We start from the raw sequence: 16,559 nt of genomic DNA on the forward strand, positions 1-16,559 counted from the left end.
GTTGACAGAAGTAAGAACACATGTTTGTTGACAGAAGTAAGAACACATGTTTGTTGACAGAAGTAGGAACACATGTTTGTTGACAGAAGTAAGAACACATGTTTGTTGACAGAAGTAGGAACACATGTTTGTTGACAGAAGTAGGAACACATGTTTTTTGACAGAAGTAGGAACACATGTTTGTTGACAGAAGTAAGAACACATGTTTGTTGACTGAAGTAGGAACACATGTTTGTTGACAGAAGTAAGAACACATGTTTGTTGACAGAAGTAGGAACACATGTTTGTTGACAGAAGTAAGAACACATGTTTGTTGACAGAAGTAGGAACACATGTTTGTTGACTGTAGTAGGAACATATGTTTGTTGACAGAAGTAGGAACACATGTTTGTTGACAGAAGTAGGAACACATGTTTGTTGACAGAAGTAGGAACACATGTTTGTTGACAGAAGTAGGAACACATGTTTGTTGACAGAAGTAGGACCACATGTTTGTTGACAGAAGTAAGAACACATGTTTGTTGACAGAAGTAGGAACACATGTTTGTTGACAGAAGTAGGAACACATGTTTGTTGACAGAAGTAGGAACACATGTTTGTTGACAGAAGTAGGAACACATGTTTGTTGACAGAAGTAGGAACACATGTTTGTTGACAGAAGTAGGAACACATGTTTGTTGACAGAAGTAGGAACACATGTTTGTTGACAGAAGTAGGAACACATGTTTGTTGACAGAAGTAAGAACACATGTTTGTTGACAGAAGTAGGAACACATGTTTGTTGACAGAAGTAGGAACACATGTTTGTTGACAGAAGTAAGAACACATGTTTGTTGACAGAAGTAAGAACACATGTTTGTTGACAGAAGTAGGAACACATGTTTGTTGACAGAAGTAGGAACACATGTTTGTTGACAGAAGTAGGAACACATGTTTGTTGACAGAAGTAGGAACACATGTTTGTTGACAGAAGTAGGAACACATGTTTGTTGACAGAAGTAGGAACACATGTTTGTTGACAGAAGTAGGAACACATGTTTGTTGACAGAAGTAGGAACACATGTTTGTTGACAGAAGTAGGAACACATGTTTGTTGACAGAAGTAAGAACACGTTTGTTGACTATAGTAGGAACACATGTTTGTTGACAGAAGTAGGAACACATGTTTGTTGACAGAAGTAGGAACACATGTTTGTTGACAGAAGTAGGAACACATGTTTGTTGACAGAAGTAAGAACACATGTTTGTTGACAGAAGTAAGAACACATGTTTTTTGACAGAAGTAGGAACACATGTTTGTTGACTAGTAGGAACACATGTTTGTTGACAGAAGTAGGAACACATGTTTGTTGACTAGTAGGAACACATGTTTGTTGACAGAAGTAGGAACACATGTTTGTTGACAGAAGTAGGAACACATGTTTGTTGACAGGAGTAGGAACACATGTTTGTTGACAGAAGTAGGAACACATGTTTGTTGACAGAAGTAGGAACACATGTTTGTTGACAGAAGTAGGAACACATGTTTGTTGACAGAAGTAGGAACACTTGTTTGTTGACAGAAGTAGGAACACATGTTTGTTGACAGAAGTAGGAACACATGTTTGTTGACAGAAGTAGGAACACATGTTTGTTGACAGAAGTAGGAACACATGTTTGTTGACAGAAGTAAGAACACATGTTTGTTGACAGAAGTAGGAACACATGTTTGTTGACAGAAGTAGGAACACATGTTTGTTGACAGAAGTAGGAACACATGTTTGTTGACAGAAGTAAGAACACGTTTGTTGACAGAAGTAGGAACACATGTTTGTTGACAGAAGTAGGAACACATGTTTGTTGACAGAAGTAGGAACACATGTTTGTTGACAGAAGTAGGAACACATGTTTGTTGACAGAAGTAGGATCACATGTTTGTTGACAGAAGTAAGAACACATGTTTGTTGACAGAAGTAAGAACACATGTTTGTTGACAGAAGTAGGAACACATGTTTGTTGACAGAAGTAGGAACACATGTTTGTTGACAGAAGTAGGAACACATGTTTGTTGACAGAAGTAGGAACACATGTTTGTTGACAGAAGTAGGAACACATGTTTGTTGACAGAAGTAGGATCACATGTTTGTTGACAGAAGTAGGAACACATGTTTGTTGACAGAAGTAGGAACACATGTTTGTTGACAGAAGTAGGAACATATGTTTGTTGACAGAAGTAGGAACACATGTTTGTTGACAGAAGTAGGATCACATGTTTGTTGACAGAAGTAGGAACACATGTTTGTTGACAGAAGTAGGAACACATGTTTGTTGACAGAAGTAAGAACACATGTTTGTTGACAGAAGTAGGAACACATGTTTGTTGACAGAAGTAGGAACACATGTTTGTTGACAGAAGTAGGAACACATGTTTGTTGACAGAAGTAGGAACACATGTTTGTTGACAGAAGTAAGAACACATGTTTGTTGACAGAAGTAGGAACACATGTTTGTTGACAGAAGTAGGAACACATGTTTGTTGACAGAAGTAGGAACACATGTTTGTTGACAGAAGTAGGAACACATGTTTGTTGACAGAAGTAGGAACACATGTTTGTTGACAGAAGTAGGAACACATGTTTGTTGACAGAAGTAAGAACACATGTTTGTTGACAGAAGTAGGAACACATGTTTGTTGACAGAAGTAGGAACACATGTTTGTTGACAGAAGTAGGAACACATGTTTGTTGACAGAAGTAGGAACACATGTTTGTTGACAGAAGTAGGAACACATGTTTGTTGACAGAAGTAGGAACACATGTTTGTTGACAGAAGTAGGAACACATGTTTGTTGACAGAAGTAGGAACACATGTTTGTTGACAGAAGTAGGAACACATGTTTGTTGACAGAAGTAGGAACACATGTTTGTTGACAGAAGTAGGAACACATGTTTGTTGACTGTAGTAGGAACACATGTTTGTTGACAGAAGTAGGAACACATGTTTGTTGACAGAAGTAGGAACACATGTTTGTTGACTAAAGTAAGAACACGTTTGTTGACAGAAGTAGGAACACATGTTTGTTGACTAAAGTAAGAACACGTTTGTTGACAGAAGTAGGAACACATGTTTGTTGACAGAAGTAGGAACACATGTTTGTTGACAGAAGTAGGAACACATGTTTGTTGACAGAAGTAGGAACACATGTTTGTTGACTAAAGTAAGAACACGTTTGTTGACAGAAGTAGGAACACATGTTTGTTGACAGAAGTAGGAACACATGTTTGTTGACAGAAGTAGGAACACATGTTTGTTGACTAAAGTAAGAACACGTTTGTTGACAGAAGTAGGAACACATGTTTGTTGACTAAAGTAAGAACACGTTTGTTGACAGAAGTAGGAACACATGTTTGTTGACAGAAGTAGGAACACATGTTTGTTGACAGAAGTAGGAACACATGTTTGTTGACAGAAGTAGGAACACATGTTTGTTGACAGAAGTAGGAACACATGTTTGTTGACAGAAGTAGGAACACATGTTTGTTGACAGAAGTAGGAACACATGTTTGTTGACAGAAGTAGGAACACATGTTTGTTGACAGAAGTAGGAACACATGTTTGTTGACAGAAGTTTGTTCCTGCTTCTTGCACCCTGGATGTTTCAAGAAGGACAAGATGAAGATAAAAACCAACAAGTGTTGACTTCTCCATGTTGTTTTCAAGTCTAGCATGAAAATAACCTTCATGTTTCCTGCCAGGCCTCACTCCACTGACAGCGCCACACACAGGAAGATGACCTTGTCCTTGGCAGACCGTTGTTCAAAGACCCAGAAGATCCGAATCCTGCCAATGGCTGGACGGGACCCTGAGTCCCAGCGTAATGAGATGATTAAGGCAAGAACGTGCTTGTTGTCATGGCGTCACACATAATACATGAAGAAATACGCTTGGTCTGCACAAGACTCTGAGCTGCTGATCCATCACAACCAGGACTAAGAACTTTGGCCTGTCATGGTTACTAAACCAAGCACACGTCAGATTGTTTGATCAACAGTTCATTGTGTTTGGTCATGGAGAACTGATCTAAATCCTGAAACTCGTCGCCATGTTAGGTTGAAAGTTCCTTCTGGACTTAGACATGTTATGTTGAAAGTTCCTTCTAGACTTAGAAATGTTAGGTTGATAGTTCCTTCTGGACTTTGACATGTTAGGTTGAAAGTTCCTTCAGGACTTTGACATCTTAGGTTGAAAGTTCCTTCTGGACTTAGACATGTTAGGTTGATAGTTCCTTCTGGACTTTGACGTGTTAGGTTGAAAGTTCCTTCTGGACTTAGACATGTTAGGTTGAAAGTTCCTTCTGGACTTAGACATGTTAGGTTGATAGTTCCTTCTGGACTTTGACGTGTTAGGTTGAAAGTTCCTTCTAGACTTAGAAATGTTAGGTTGATAGTTCCTTCTGGACTTTGACATGTTAGGTTGAAAGTTCCTTCTGGACTTAGACATGTTAGGTTGAAAGTTCCTTCTGGACTTAGACATGTTAGGTTGAAAGTTCCTTCTGGACTTAGACATGTTAGGTTGAAAGTTCCTTCTAGACTTAGAAATGTTAGGTTGATAGTTCCTTCTGGACTTAGACATGTTAGGTTGAAAGTTCCTTCTGGACTTAGACATGTTAGGTTGAAAGTTCCTTCTGGATTTAGACATGTTAGGTTGAAAGTTCCTTCTGGACTTAGACATGTTAGGTTGAAAGTTCCTTCTGGACTTAGACATGTTAGGTTGAAAGTTCCTTCAGGACTTTGACATCTTAGGTTGAAAGTTCCTTCTGGACTTAGACATGTTAGGTTGAAAGTTCCTTCTGGACTTAGACATCTAGGTTGAAAGTTCCTTCTGGACTTAGACATGTTAGGTTGAAAGTTCCTTCTGGACTTAGACATGTTAGGTTGAAAGTTCCTTCAGGACTTTGACATCTTAGGTTGAAAGTTCCTTCTGGACTTAGACATGTTAGGTTGAAAGTTCCTTCTGGACTTAGACATGTTAGGTTGATAGTTCCTTCTGGACTTTGACGTGTTAGGTTGAAAGTTCCTTCTGGACTTAGACATGTTAGGTTGAAAGTTCCTTCAGGACTTTGACATCTTAGGTTGAAAGTTCCTTCTGGACTTAGACATGTTAGGTTGAAAGTTCCTTCTGGACTTAGACATGTTAGGTTGATAGTTCCTTCTGGACTTTGACGTGTTAGGTTGAAAGTTCCTTCTGGACTTAGACATGTTAGGTTGAAAGTTCCTTCTGGACTTAGACATGTTAGGTTGAAAGTTCCTTCTAGACTTAGAAATGTTAGGTTGATAGTTCCTTCTGGACTTTGACATGTTAGGTTGAAAGTTCCTTCTGGACTTTGACGTGTTAGGTTGAAAGTTCCTTCTGGACTTAGACATGTTAGGTTGAAAGCTCCTTCTGGACTTTGACATGTTAGGTTGAAAGTTCCTTCTGGATCCCCAGAAAGAAGAGGAGCGCCTACGAGCGTCCATCCGCAGAGAGTCCCAGCAGAGGAGGATGAGGGAGAAGCAGCACCAGAGAGGTTTGAGCAGCAGCTACTTGGAGCCTGATCGCTATGACGACGAGGAGGAGGGCGAGGAGGCCATCAGCTTGGCGGCCATTAAGAGCAAATACAAAGGAGGCGGCGGCTTGAGAGGTGAGCGCTCATCAGCATCTGGAACACAATCTGTGCTTCCCAAACGTTCTGAAGGAACTTCTCTCTGCAGAGGAGCGAGCAAGAATCTACTCTTCAGACAGTGATGAAGGTTCTGATGACGACAAGACCCAGAGACTGATGAAGGCCAAGAAGTTGGACAGTGATGAGGTGGGTGTCATGTGATGAGGTGGGTGTCATGTGATGAGGTGGGTGTCATGAGATGAGGTGGGTGTCATGTGTAACGCAGGTGTCAAATCCATACCTTTGCGGAGACTATTAGGCTCTTGCTCTCTATTACTCTTTGCCCTCTCCCTAGTCACGTGACCGCCGCAGTCCAATCAGCTTTGGTTATATGCCGGTAGCAGGAAGTGACTGGTATGCTCTTGCTCTCTATTACTCTTTGAGTGCTGCGCACTCTCCCTAGTCATGTGACCGCCGCGGTCCAATCAGCTGTGCTTATAAGCCGGTAGCAGGAAGTGGTCAGTAGACATTTCATTTTTATTTATCTCCTTCATTGATGGGCATCTTTGATCGATAGACAATTATACCACAATTATTAAATTTTACATTTACACACCAATGCCTGAGAAGGAGCAGGATGAAGAAAAATCTTATCATAATACGTAGTCTTACTTAATAATATCATATAAACCAACAATTACATCCAAATATAACGAAAACAAACAAAAAAAACACAAGTGCAAAACTTCATGAAGTACAAACCGAACAAAAAAAACAAAAGAAGTAATATACTGTATTTTCCGCACCATAAGGCGCCCTGGGTTATAAGCCGCGCCTTCAATGAACGGCATATTTCAAAACTTTGTCCACCTATAAGCCGCCCCGTGTTATAAGCCGCATCTAACTGCGCTAAAGGGAATGTCAAAAAAACAGTCAGATAGGTCAGTCAAACTTTAATAATATATTAAAAACCAGCGTGATGTGGGCGCGCATGGAGTCGTATATCAACATGGACGGAGCTGCGTGAAAAAAGCCACCCGGCCTCTTCGCGTAAACTTACCTTAACCACTCGTTCATCTTTTCTTCATCCATCCATCCCTTCGAGTTAGCTTTTATGATGACGCCGGCTGGAAAGGTCTCTTTTGGCAAGGTCTTCCTTTTGAATATCACCATGGGTGGAAGTTAGCATGGCAAGCTAGAACCACAGTGAAGGATGACTTCTCATTCCCTGTGGTGCGAATATTCACCGTACGTGCTCCCGTTGTATCCACAGTGCGGTTCACAGGAATATCAAAAGTCAGTGGAACCTCGTCCATGTTGATAATGTTCTCTGGCCGGATCTTTTTTTCAGCTATCTTGTTTTTACAATATGCACAGAAAGTAGCCAGCTTTTTTTGAAAGTCTTTAGGCAGTTGCTGTGAAATAGTAGTCCGTGTGCGGATGGAGAGATTGCGTCTTTTCATGAACCGGAAACCTGTCGCTTAGTAGGAGCCATTTTGTGGTCTTTACAGATGTAAACACACAAAGGAAATGAAACGTAATATCCGCGCGCTTCTTCTTCTTCTACGCGGGCGGGTGGTTGCTTACAGTAGAAGAAGAAGCGCTTCCTCTTCTATGGGGGCGGGTGCTTACCTTGGCGGTTGCTTGCGTAGAAGAAGAAGCACTTCCTCTTCTACGGGGAAAAAAGATGGCGGCTGTTTACCGTAGTTGCGAGACCGAAACTTTATGAAAATGAATCTTAATATTAATCCATATATAAAGCGCACTGGGTTATAAGCCGCACTGTCAGCTTTTGAGTAAATTTGTGGTTTTTAGGTGCGGCTAATAGTGCGGAAAATACGGTAAGTAAAATAATAAATATAAAGCAAAATGTAAACACTTATGGCTGTCCATATCAATCAATCAATCAATGTTTATTTATATAGCCCTAAATCACAAGTGTCTCAAAGGGATATGATCTTATTTTTTTCAATTGGAATATATTTTTACAATCTTTTATCTCATTGTAAAGATAATTCCATAGTTGAACCCCCACCACTGATATGCACATTTGTTTTAAAGTTGTCCTTGAATACTGATGTTGGAAATGACCTTTTCTTCTATGCTCTTCATTCTCAGAAGTGATGACAAACATTTTTTGTAAATTTACTGGTAATGTTTTACTTTTAGCCTTAACATGACACATAATGTCTGTAACTTTACTAGCTCCTGTAATTTCAATAAACCCGAATTAATAAATATGTTAGTGTGTTCTAAGTAATCTACTTTATGAATAATCCTTATAGCTCTTTTCTGTAGTTGATACAATGCCTTTATGTTACTCTTATATGTGTTCCCCCACACTTTATGTTACTCTTATGTGTGTTCCCCCACACTTCCACACAGTAACTGATATATGGCAATATAAGTGCACAATACAATATATGCATTGCCCTATAATCTAACACATATTTTACCTTATTTAATATAAAAATACTCTTAGACATCTTATTCCGTACATGTGCAATATGAGATTTCCATGTCAGACCGTCATCCAGTATCACTCCTAAAAATGTAAGTTCAGAAACCCTTTCAATATCAATTCCATCTATTGCATACCTGCCAACTACTCCGGTTTTCCCGTAATTAGTACGGTTTTCATCAACCTATTCCGGGTTACGGTTGCAGTGATAAAAAATACGGTTTTTCATTAATTAAAAAAAAAATTTTTTTTTAAATGCACGAGGCTATTTATAGCACCGCTGCCAAGCACGAGGCACCAGTTGCCATTGTTTCCAAACGAGCGAACGATCATGGAATCAGCCGGAGAAAAATCGCAAACGAGTCTTAAACCGAAAAGAAAACTGCAGTCATTCCGTGAAGAATATTCAAAAGCCTATCCGGGAATAATTATCCGTTCCAAAAAGGGTGAAAACTACGCGAATTGCACCTTGTGCAGACAAGATTTTTCGATCGGACACGGAGGAATTAGCGATGTAAAAGACCACGTTGGGACAAAAGAACACAAGTCTAATGCCGTTGCTAGCGATACAAGTGGAAAACTTTCAACGTTTTTCGGATTTTAGCCACAAAAAGGTAATGACACCAATGTTATCTATTGGAATTGTTTAGTACTGTTATACTGTTAAAAGTGTTTATACTATTTATGCTTTCAAGTCCAAGTTGAAGAAATCTTGTTAAATGTTGACAGCATAACTACCAAAATACAGAAGTATGTCCTTAATATTTTTGCAGTGCTATTTCTGTTGAAAAGTTCAAATGATTACATTAGAGATGTGATGTGCCAATTTTCAAGTGTCTGATGGCTTAAATTAATTTTCATTAATTTTTCATATTTTGAATTCTTTTGAAAGGCTTACAAAAAAACTACATTTGAATTGTAATTCCATGCTATTGACAGGACTATTAATTTTAATGAAGTTAGCTTACCATGTTTACAGTATGATAATTGTGATAGAAATGTGAATTTTAGGCACAGAATATTTTTTACAATTGAACAAGGCAGTAGATTATACAAGCTTGGACAGAAAGTTAATAATGACACCAATTTTTTTTTTTAATGGAATTGTTTAGTACTGTTTTACCATTTGTTTACTGTAAAAAGTGTTTATACTGTTTATACTTTCAATTAACAAATTGAAGTCTTGTGAAAGGTTGACAGGATAACTGGCATTAACTGTCAAAATAATTTCAAACTATTGAAGTTAGCTTACAGAATAAACATGTCAATCAACCCATATGATTTTTGCTGTAATATTTTTGTTTTGAAAAGTCACTGTGACTGATAGAAAAGCGATGGTTTTAGCAACATTTTAACCTGTCTGAATGCTAATAATCATTTTGCGTCGGGGGGGGGGCGAAGCCTGAACCCCCCACCAGGACTTTGTCCTGGACCTACCGGGGCCTGAGGCCCCTGGACCCTGGCTACTAGGTTTTTCTGATTTCAAAAGTTGGCAGGTATGCTATTGACAGTTTGATCGTTTCCTCCCTTTTCCTCTTACAAAAAATCATAAACTTTGTTTTTTTTACATTTAATGATAATTTATTGACATCAAACCATCTCTTAAGTTTAATCATTTCCTGTTCAATAATGTTTGATAATGCTTTTAAGTCATGTCCCGAACTATAAAAGTTGGTGTCGTCCGCAAATAATACAAATGTCAATAACTTTGATACATCACATATATCATTAATATATAAAATAAACAATTTTGGTCCCAAAACCGAACCTTGTGGAATTCCACATTCAATCCTCATTTGTTCAGATGTATTACCCACAAAATCCACAAACTCTTGTCTATGATCTAAATAACTTCTTAGCCAGTCTAAAACTACTCCTCTCACACCAAATGAATACAACTTGGACAATAGACAGGACGTGAGGGGAGACAGATTGTATTTCTGCTCGAGAGCCGACTACCAGCGCCAGATTGTTTGTCATTAAGCTGTGTGTGACTGTAGAAGCGGAGTTGGCCAGGCGAGCTAAGGAAAACAAGCATCTCGTCCAAGGATCGTTCTTGGGAGATTCCAGCCACCACCTGTTCTGTCTGGGCTGGTAGGAGGCTCTCCAGCCACCCTCTACACATTTTCACCCTTAAAGGCCTACTGAAATGACATTTTTTTATCTAAACGGGGATAGCAGATCCATTCTATGTGTCATTCTTGATCATTTCGCGATATTGCCATATTTTTGCTGAAAGGATTTAGTAGAGAACATCGAAGATAAAGTTCGCAACTTTTGGTCGCTGATAAAAAAAAGCCTTGCCTGTACCGGAAGTAGCGTGACGTCACAGGTTGAAAGTCTCCTCACATTTTCCCATTGTTTACACCAGCAGCGAGAGCGATTCGGACCGAGAAAGCGACGATTACCCCATTAATTTGAGCGAGGATGAAAGATTTGTGGATGAGGAACGTGAGAGTGAAGGACTAGAGTGCAGTGTAGGACATATCTTTTTTCGCTCTGACTGTAACTTAGGTACAAGGGCTCATTGGATTCCACACTCTCTCCTTTTTCTATTGTGGATCACGGATTTGTATTTTAAACCACCTGGGATACTATATCCTCTTGAAAATGAGAGTCGAGAACGCGAAATGGACATTCACAGTGACTTTTATCTCCACGACAATACATCGGTGAAGCACTTTAGCTACGGAGCTAACGTGATAGCATCGGGCTTAACTGCAGATAGAAACAAAAGAAATAAACCCCTGACTGGAAGAATAGACAAAAAATCAACAATACTATTAAACCATGGACCTGTAACTACACGGTTAATGCTTTCTAGCCTGGCAAAGCTTAACAATGCTGTTGCTAACATTGAAGCTAACTTACCGTATTTTCCGCACCATAAGCCGCCCTGGGTTATAAGCCGCGCCTTCAATGAACGGCATATTTCAAAACTTTGTCCACCTATAAGCCGCCCCCCGTGTTATAAGCCGCATCTAACTGCGCTAAAGGAATGTCAAAAAAACAGTCAGATAGGTCAGTCAAACTTTAATAATATATTAAAAACCAGCGTGATGTGGGCGCGCATGGAGTCGTATATCAACATGGACGGAGCTGCGTGAAAAAAGCCACCCGGCCTCTTCGCGTAAACTTCCCTTAACCACTCGCTCATCTTTTCTTCATCCATCCATCCCTTCGAGTTAGCTTTTATGATGACGCCGGCTGGAAAGGTCTCTTTTGGCAAGGTCTCTTTTGGCAAGGTCTTCCCTTTGAATATCACCATGGGTGGAAGTTTCTGGCCATTAGCATGGCAAGCTAGAACCACAGTGAAGGACAACTTCTCATTCCCTGTGGTGCGAATATTCACCGTACGTGCTCCCGTTGTATCCACAGTGCGGTTCACAGGAATATCAAAAGTCAGTGGAACCTCGTCCATGTTGATAATGTTCTCTGGCCGGATCTTTTTTTCAGCTATCTTGTTTTTACAATATGCACGGAAAGTAGCCAGCTTTTCTTGAAAGTCTTTAGGCAGTTGCTGTGAAATAGTAGTCCGTGTGCGGATGGAGAGATTGCGTCTTTTCATGAACCGGAAACCTGTCGCTTAGTAGGAGCCATTTTGTGGTCTTTACAGATGTAAACACACAAAGGAAATGAAACGTAATATCCGCGCGCTTCTTCTTCTTCTACGGGGGCGGGTGGTTGCTTACAGTAGAAGAAGAAGCGCTTCCTCTTCTATGGGGGCGGGTGCTTACCTTGGCGGTTGCTTGGCGTAGAAGAAGAAGCACTTCCTCTTCTACGGGGAAAAAAAATGGCGGCTGTTTACCGTAGTTGCGAGACCTAAACTTTATGAAAATGAATCTTAATATTAATCCATATATAAAGCGCACCGGGTTATAAGCCGCACTGTCAGCTTTTGAGTAAATTTGTGGTTTTTAGGTGCGGCTAATAGTGCGGAAAATACGGTAGCTATGGACCTCGACAGAGCTATGCTAAAAACATTAGCTCTCCACCTACGCCAGCTGTCATCTGCTCATCAACACCGAAGCTCACCTGCGTTCCAGCGATCGACGGAGCGACGCAGGACTTCACCCGATCATCGATGCGGTCGGCGGCTAGCGTCGGATAGCGCGTCTGCTATCCAAGTCAAAGTCCTCCTGGTTATGTTGCTGTAGCCAGACGCTAATACACCGATCACACCTACGGGTTTGTTCTTTGCAGTCTCCATTGTTCATTAAACAAATTGCAAAAGATTCACCAACACAGATGTCCAGAATACTGTGGAATTTAGCGAAGAAAAAAGACGATTTAAGCTGGCGACCGACCTATTCCAAAATGTCTATTTCAACTATTGACGTCACGCGCATACGTCATCATACATTGACGTTTTCAACCGGAAGTTTCCCGGGAAATTTAAAATTGCACTTTATAAGTTAACCCGGCCGTATTGGCATGTGTTGCAATGTTAAGATTTCATCATTGATATATAAACTATCAGACTGTAGTAGTGGCTTTCAGTAGGCCTTTAACTGCAGCACACGGACTGTACTGCTTTACTCTCCAAAACCTTTCTTCAAGAACTCTATTATCTGAACTGAGATTTAAACAAGATCCAGAGACACTAAATAATTGAATTGGAATTGTATATATGTATATACCGTAGTAACTGTGTTTTTCTTCAAATTGCTTTCACGTTGAATGGCCATTCAACTCATTGTTGTGTATATATGTTGTCCATCACTATTTCTTTAATACACGTGTATACAGTATATCTGCTGTCCATCACTAATTCTTTAATACACGTGTATATACATGCTGTCCATCACTAATTCTTTAATTCACGTGTATATATCTGCTGTCCATCACCAATTCTTTAATACACGTGTATATACCTGCTGTCCATCACTAATTCTTTAATACACGTGTATATACCTGCTGTCCATCACCAATTCTTTAATACACATGTATATATCTGCTGTCCATCACCAATTATTTAATACATGTGTATATACATGCTGTCCATCACCAATTCTTTAATACACGTGTATATACCTGCTGTCCATCACCAATTCTTTAATACACGTGTATATATCTGCTGTCCATCACCAATTCTTTAATACACGTGTATATACATGCTGTCCACCACTAATTCTTTAATACACGTGTATATACATGCTGTCCATCACTAATTCTTTAATACACGTGTATATACATGCTGTCCATCACCAATTCTTTAATACACGTGTATATACATGCTGTCCACCACTAATTCTTTAATACACGTGTATATACATGCTGTCCATCACTAATTCTTTAATACACGTGTATATACATGCTGTCCATCACCAATTCTTTAATACACGTGTATATACCTGCTGTCCATCACTAATTCTTTAATACACGTGTATATACCTGCTGTCCATCACCAATTCTTTAATACACATGTATATATCTGCTGTCCATCACCAATTATTTAATACATGTGTATATACATGCTGTCCATCACCAATTCTTTAATACACGTGTATATACCTGCTGTCCATCACCAATTCTTTAATACACGTGTATATATCTGCTGTCCATCACCAATTCTTTAATACACGTGTATATACATGCTGTCCACCACTAATTCTTTAATACACGTGTATATACATGCTGTCCATCACTAATTCTTTAATACACGTGTATATACATGCTGTCCATCACCAATTCTTTAATACACGTGTATATACATGCTGTCCATCACCAATTCTTTAATACACGTGTATATACATGCTGTCCATCACCAATTCTTTAATACACGTGTATATACATGCTGTCCATCACCAATTCTTTAATACACGTGTATATACCTGCTGTCCATCACTAATTCTTACTAATTCTTTAATACACGTGTATATACCTGCTGTCCATCACTAATTCTTTAATACACGTGTATATACCTGCTGTCCATCACTAATTCTTTAATACACGTGTATATACCTGCTGTCCATCACCAATTCTTTAATACACGTGTATATACATGCTGTCCATCACCAATTCTTTAATACACGTGTATATACCTGCTGTCCATCACTAATTCTTTAATACACGTGTATATACCTGCTGTCCATCACCAATTCTTTAATACACGTGTATATACCTGCTGTCCATCACTAATTCTTTAATACACGTGTATATACCTGCTGTCCATCACCAATTCTTTAATACACGTGTATATACCTGCTGTCCATCACCAATTCTTTAATACACGTGTATATACCTGCTGTCCATCACCAATTCTTTAATACACGTGTATGTACTTGCTGTCCATCACCAATTCTTTAATACACGGTGCCAACCAAACTGCAATTCAAGCTCTGCCTTCTCTCTCCGAGTCCAAACTCTAGTCTTCTGTTCCTAGCCCATAACATATATATATACTTCACATTGATTTGTAGCACGTATAGGTTACACATGTGTGACTGGCCAACCTGCCATACCACATTCTACCTGAAGTGCTGTGTACTACACAAAGTGAAAGTACTGCATGTCCCTACACAAAGTGAAAGTATGGTTGCTGTTGTGTGCAGGAGGGTGAGGGCTCAGGCAAGCGAAAGGCAGAGCATGATGATGATGATGATGATGAAGATGAAGAAATGTCCACCAAGAAGGCCAAGAAATATGTCATCAGTGATGATGAGGAGGAGGAAGAGGAGGAGGAAGATGTGGTGGAATAATTGCCTTTGTTTACTGAACTATCAGTCCTACATGACTATTATTACTGAACTACCATCCTACATGACTATTATTACTGAACTACCATCCTACATGACTATTATTACTGAACTACCATCCTACATGACTATTATTACTGAACTACCATCCTACGTGACTATTATTACTGAACTACCATCCTACGTGACTATTATTACTTAACTACCATCCTACGTGACTATTATTACTGAACTACCATCCTACGTGACTATTATTACTGAACTACCATCCTACGTGACTATTATTACTGAACTACCATCCTACGTGACTATTATTACTGAACTACCATCCTACGTGACTATTATTACTGAACTACCATCCTACATGACTATTATTACTGAACTACCATCCTGCATGACTATTATTACTGAACTACCATCCTACATCAAAGAGACAATGATTTGATTGACATTCCATCAAGGATGACATATTTTGCTAAAAAGTTGGCACACGACACAAATTCTGTGATTAAATGACTTTGTTTGTAACTACTGAAAATTCTTTCATCCATCCATTTTCTACCGCTTGTCCCTCTGGAGAAACAATGAAATATTGACATATATCCAGGTGAAGTTGGTGTGATATGAAGCAATGTTCTATATAACCTAGTCATGTCATGGACCCTACTTTTGTTTATGTCCTGTCCAGTCACTCACACATCATAGTGTTGATGTAGATGATCATAGTGTTGATGTAGATGATCATAGTGTTGATGTAGATGATCATATAGTTGATGTAGATGATCATAGTGTTGATGTAGATGAGCATATAGTTGATGTAGATGATCATATAGTTGATGTAGATGATCATATAGTTGATGTAGATGATCATATAGTTGATGTAGGTGATCATATAGTTGATGTAGGTGATCATATAGTTGATGTAGATGATCATATAGTTGATGTAGATGATCATATAGTTGATGTAGATGATCATATAGTTGATGTAGATGATCATATAGTTGATGTAGATGATCATATAGTTGATGTAGATGATCATGTAGTTGATGTAGATGATCATATAGTTGATGTAGATGATCATATAGTTGATGTAGATGATCATAGTGTTGATGTAGATGATCATATAGTTGATGTAGATGATCATAGTGTTGATGTAGATGATCATATAGTTGATGTAGATCATGGGTGTCAAACTCTGGCCCGCGGGCCAAATTTGGCCCGGCGTATAATTTCACTTGGCCCGTGAGGTGATATCAAATTAACACTAGAGCTGGCCTACCGATCATATACAGCGGCGGTGCCGCGGTACACCGCTAATTCTCATACTTGCCAAACCTCCCGGGAGACTCCCAAATTTCAGTGCCCTTCCCGAGAATTGTAACGTCCCCTTTTCGTCCAGTCCAACGAGTGGTGGCTCAGTTACATAATATGTGCGGCTTTGGCACGCACCCAGAAGTGAATGCAACGCATACTTGATCTTCAGCGATACAGGTTACACTGAGAGTGCCAGTATAAAAAAACTTTAACATTGTTAGAAATATACGCCACACTGTGAATCCACACCAAACAACAATGACAAACACATTTCGGGAGAACATCCGCACAGTAACACAACATAAACACAACAAAACAAATACCCAGAATCCCATGCAGCCCTAACTCTTCCGGGCTGCAATATACACCCCCGCTACCACCAAACCCCGCCCACCTCAATCGACGCACGGAGGGGGGGGGGGGGTTGAAAACTGAGAGCCAATGAAGTGCAGGAACCACGACCAGC

The 16,559-nt window shown here is 39.5% G+C and overlaps 1 protein-coding gene across 1 annotated transcript in view; it reads left to right on the forward strand.

Moving 5' to 3' along the window:
- Positions 1-15,317, forward strand: part of leo1 (LEO1 homolog, Paf1/RNA polymerase II complex component) — a 30,944-nt gene extending 15,627 nt beyond the window's left edge. Inside the window, exons 11-14 of the mRNA XM_061974679.1 lie at positions 3,735-3,870; positions 5,467-5,659; positions 5,730-5,827; positions 14,636-15,317. Coding sequence (XP_061830663.1) covers positions 3,735-3,870; positions 5,467-5,659; positions 5,730-5,827; positions 14,636-14,782 — 574 coding nt within the window. The 3' untranslated portion in view covers positions 14,783-15,317. The remainder of the gene's footprint in view (positions 1-3,734; positions 3,871-5,466; positions 5,660-5,729; positions 5,828-14,635) is intronic.
- Positions 15,318-16,559: the final 1,242 nt, after the last annotated feature.

Source organism: Nerophis lumbriciformis, linkage group LG15 (genome assembly GCF_033978685.3).
Source record: "Nerophis lumbriciformis linkage group LG15, RoL_Nlum_v2.1, whole genome shotgun sequence".
NCBI lineage: Eukaryota > Metazoa > Chordata > Actinopteri > Syngnathiformes > Syngnathidae > Nerophis > Nerophis lumbriciformis.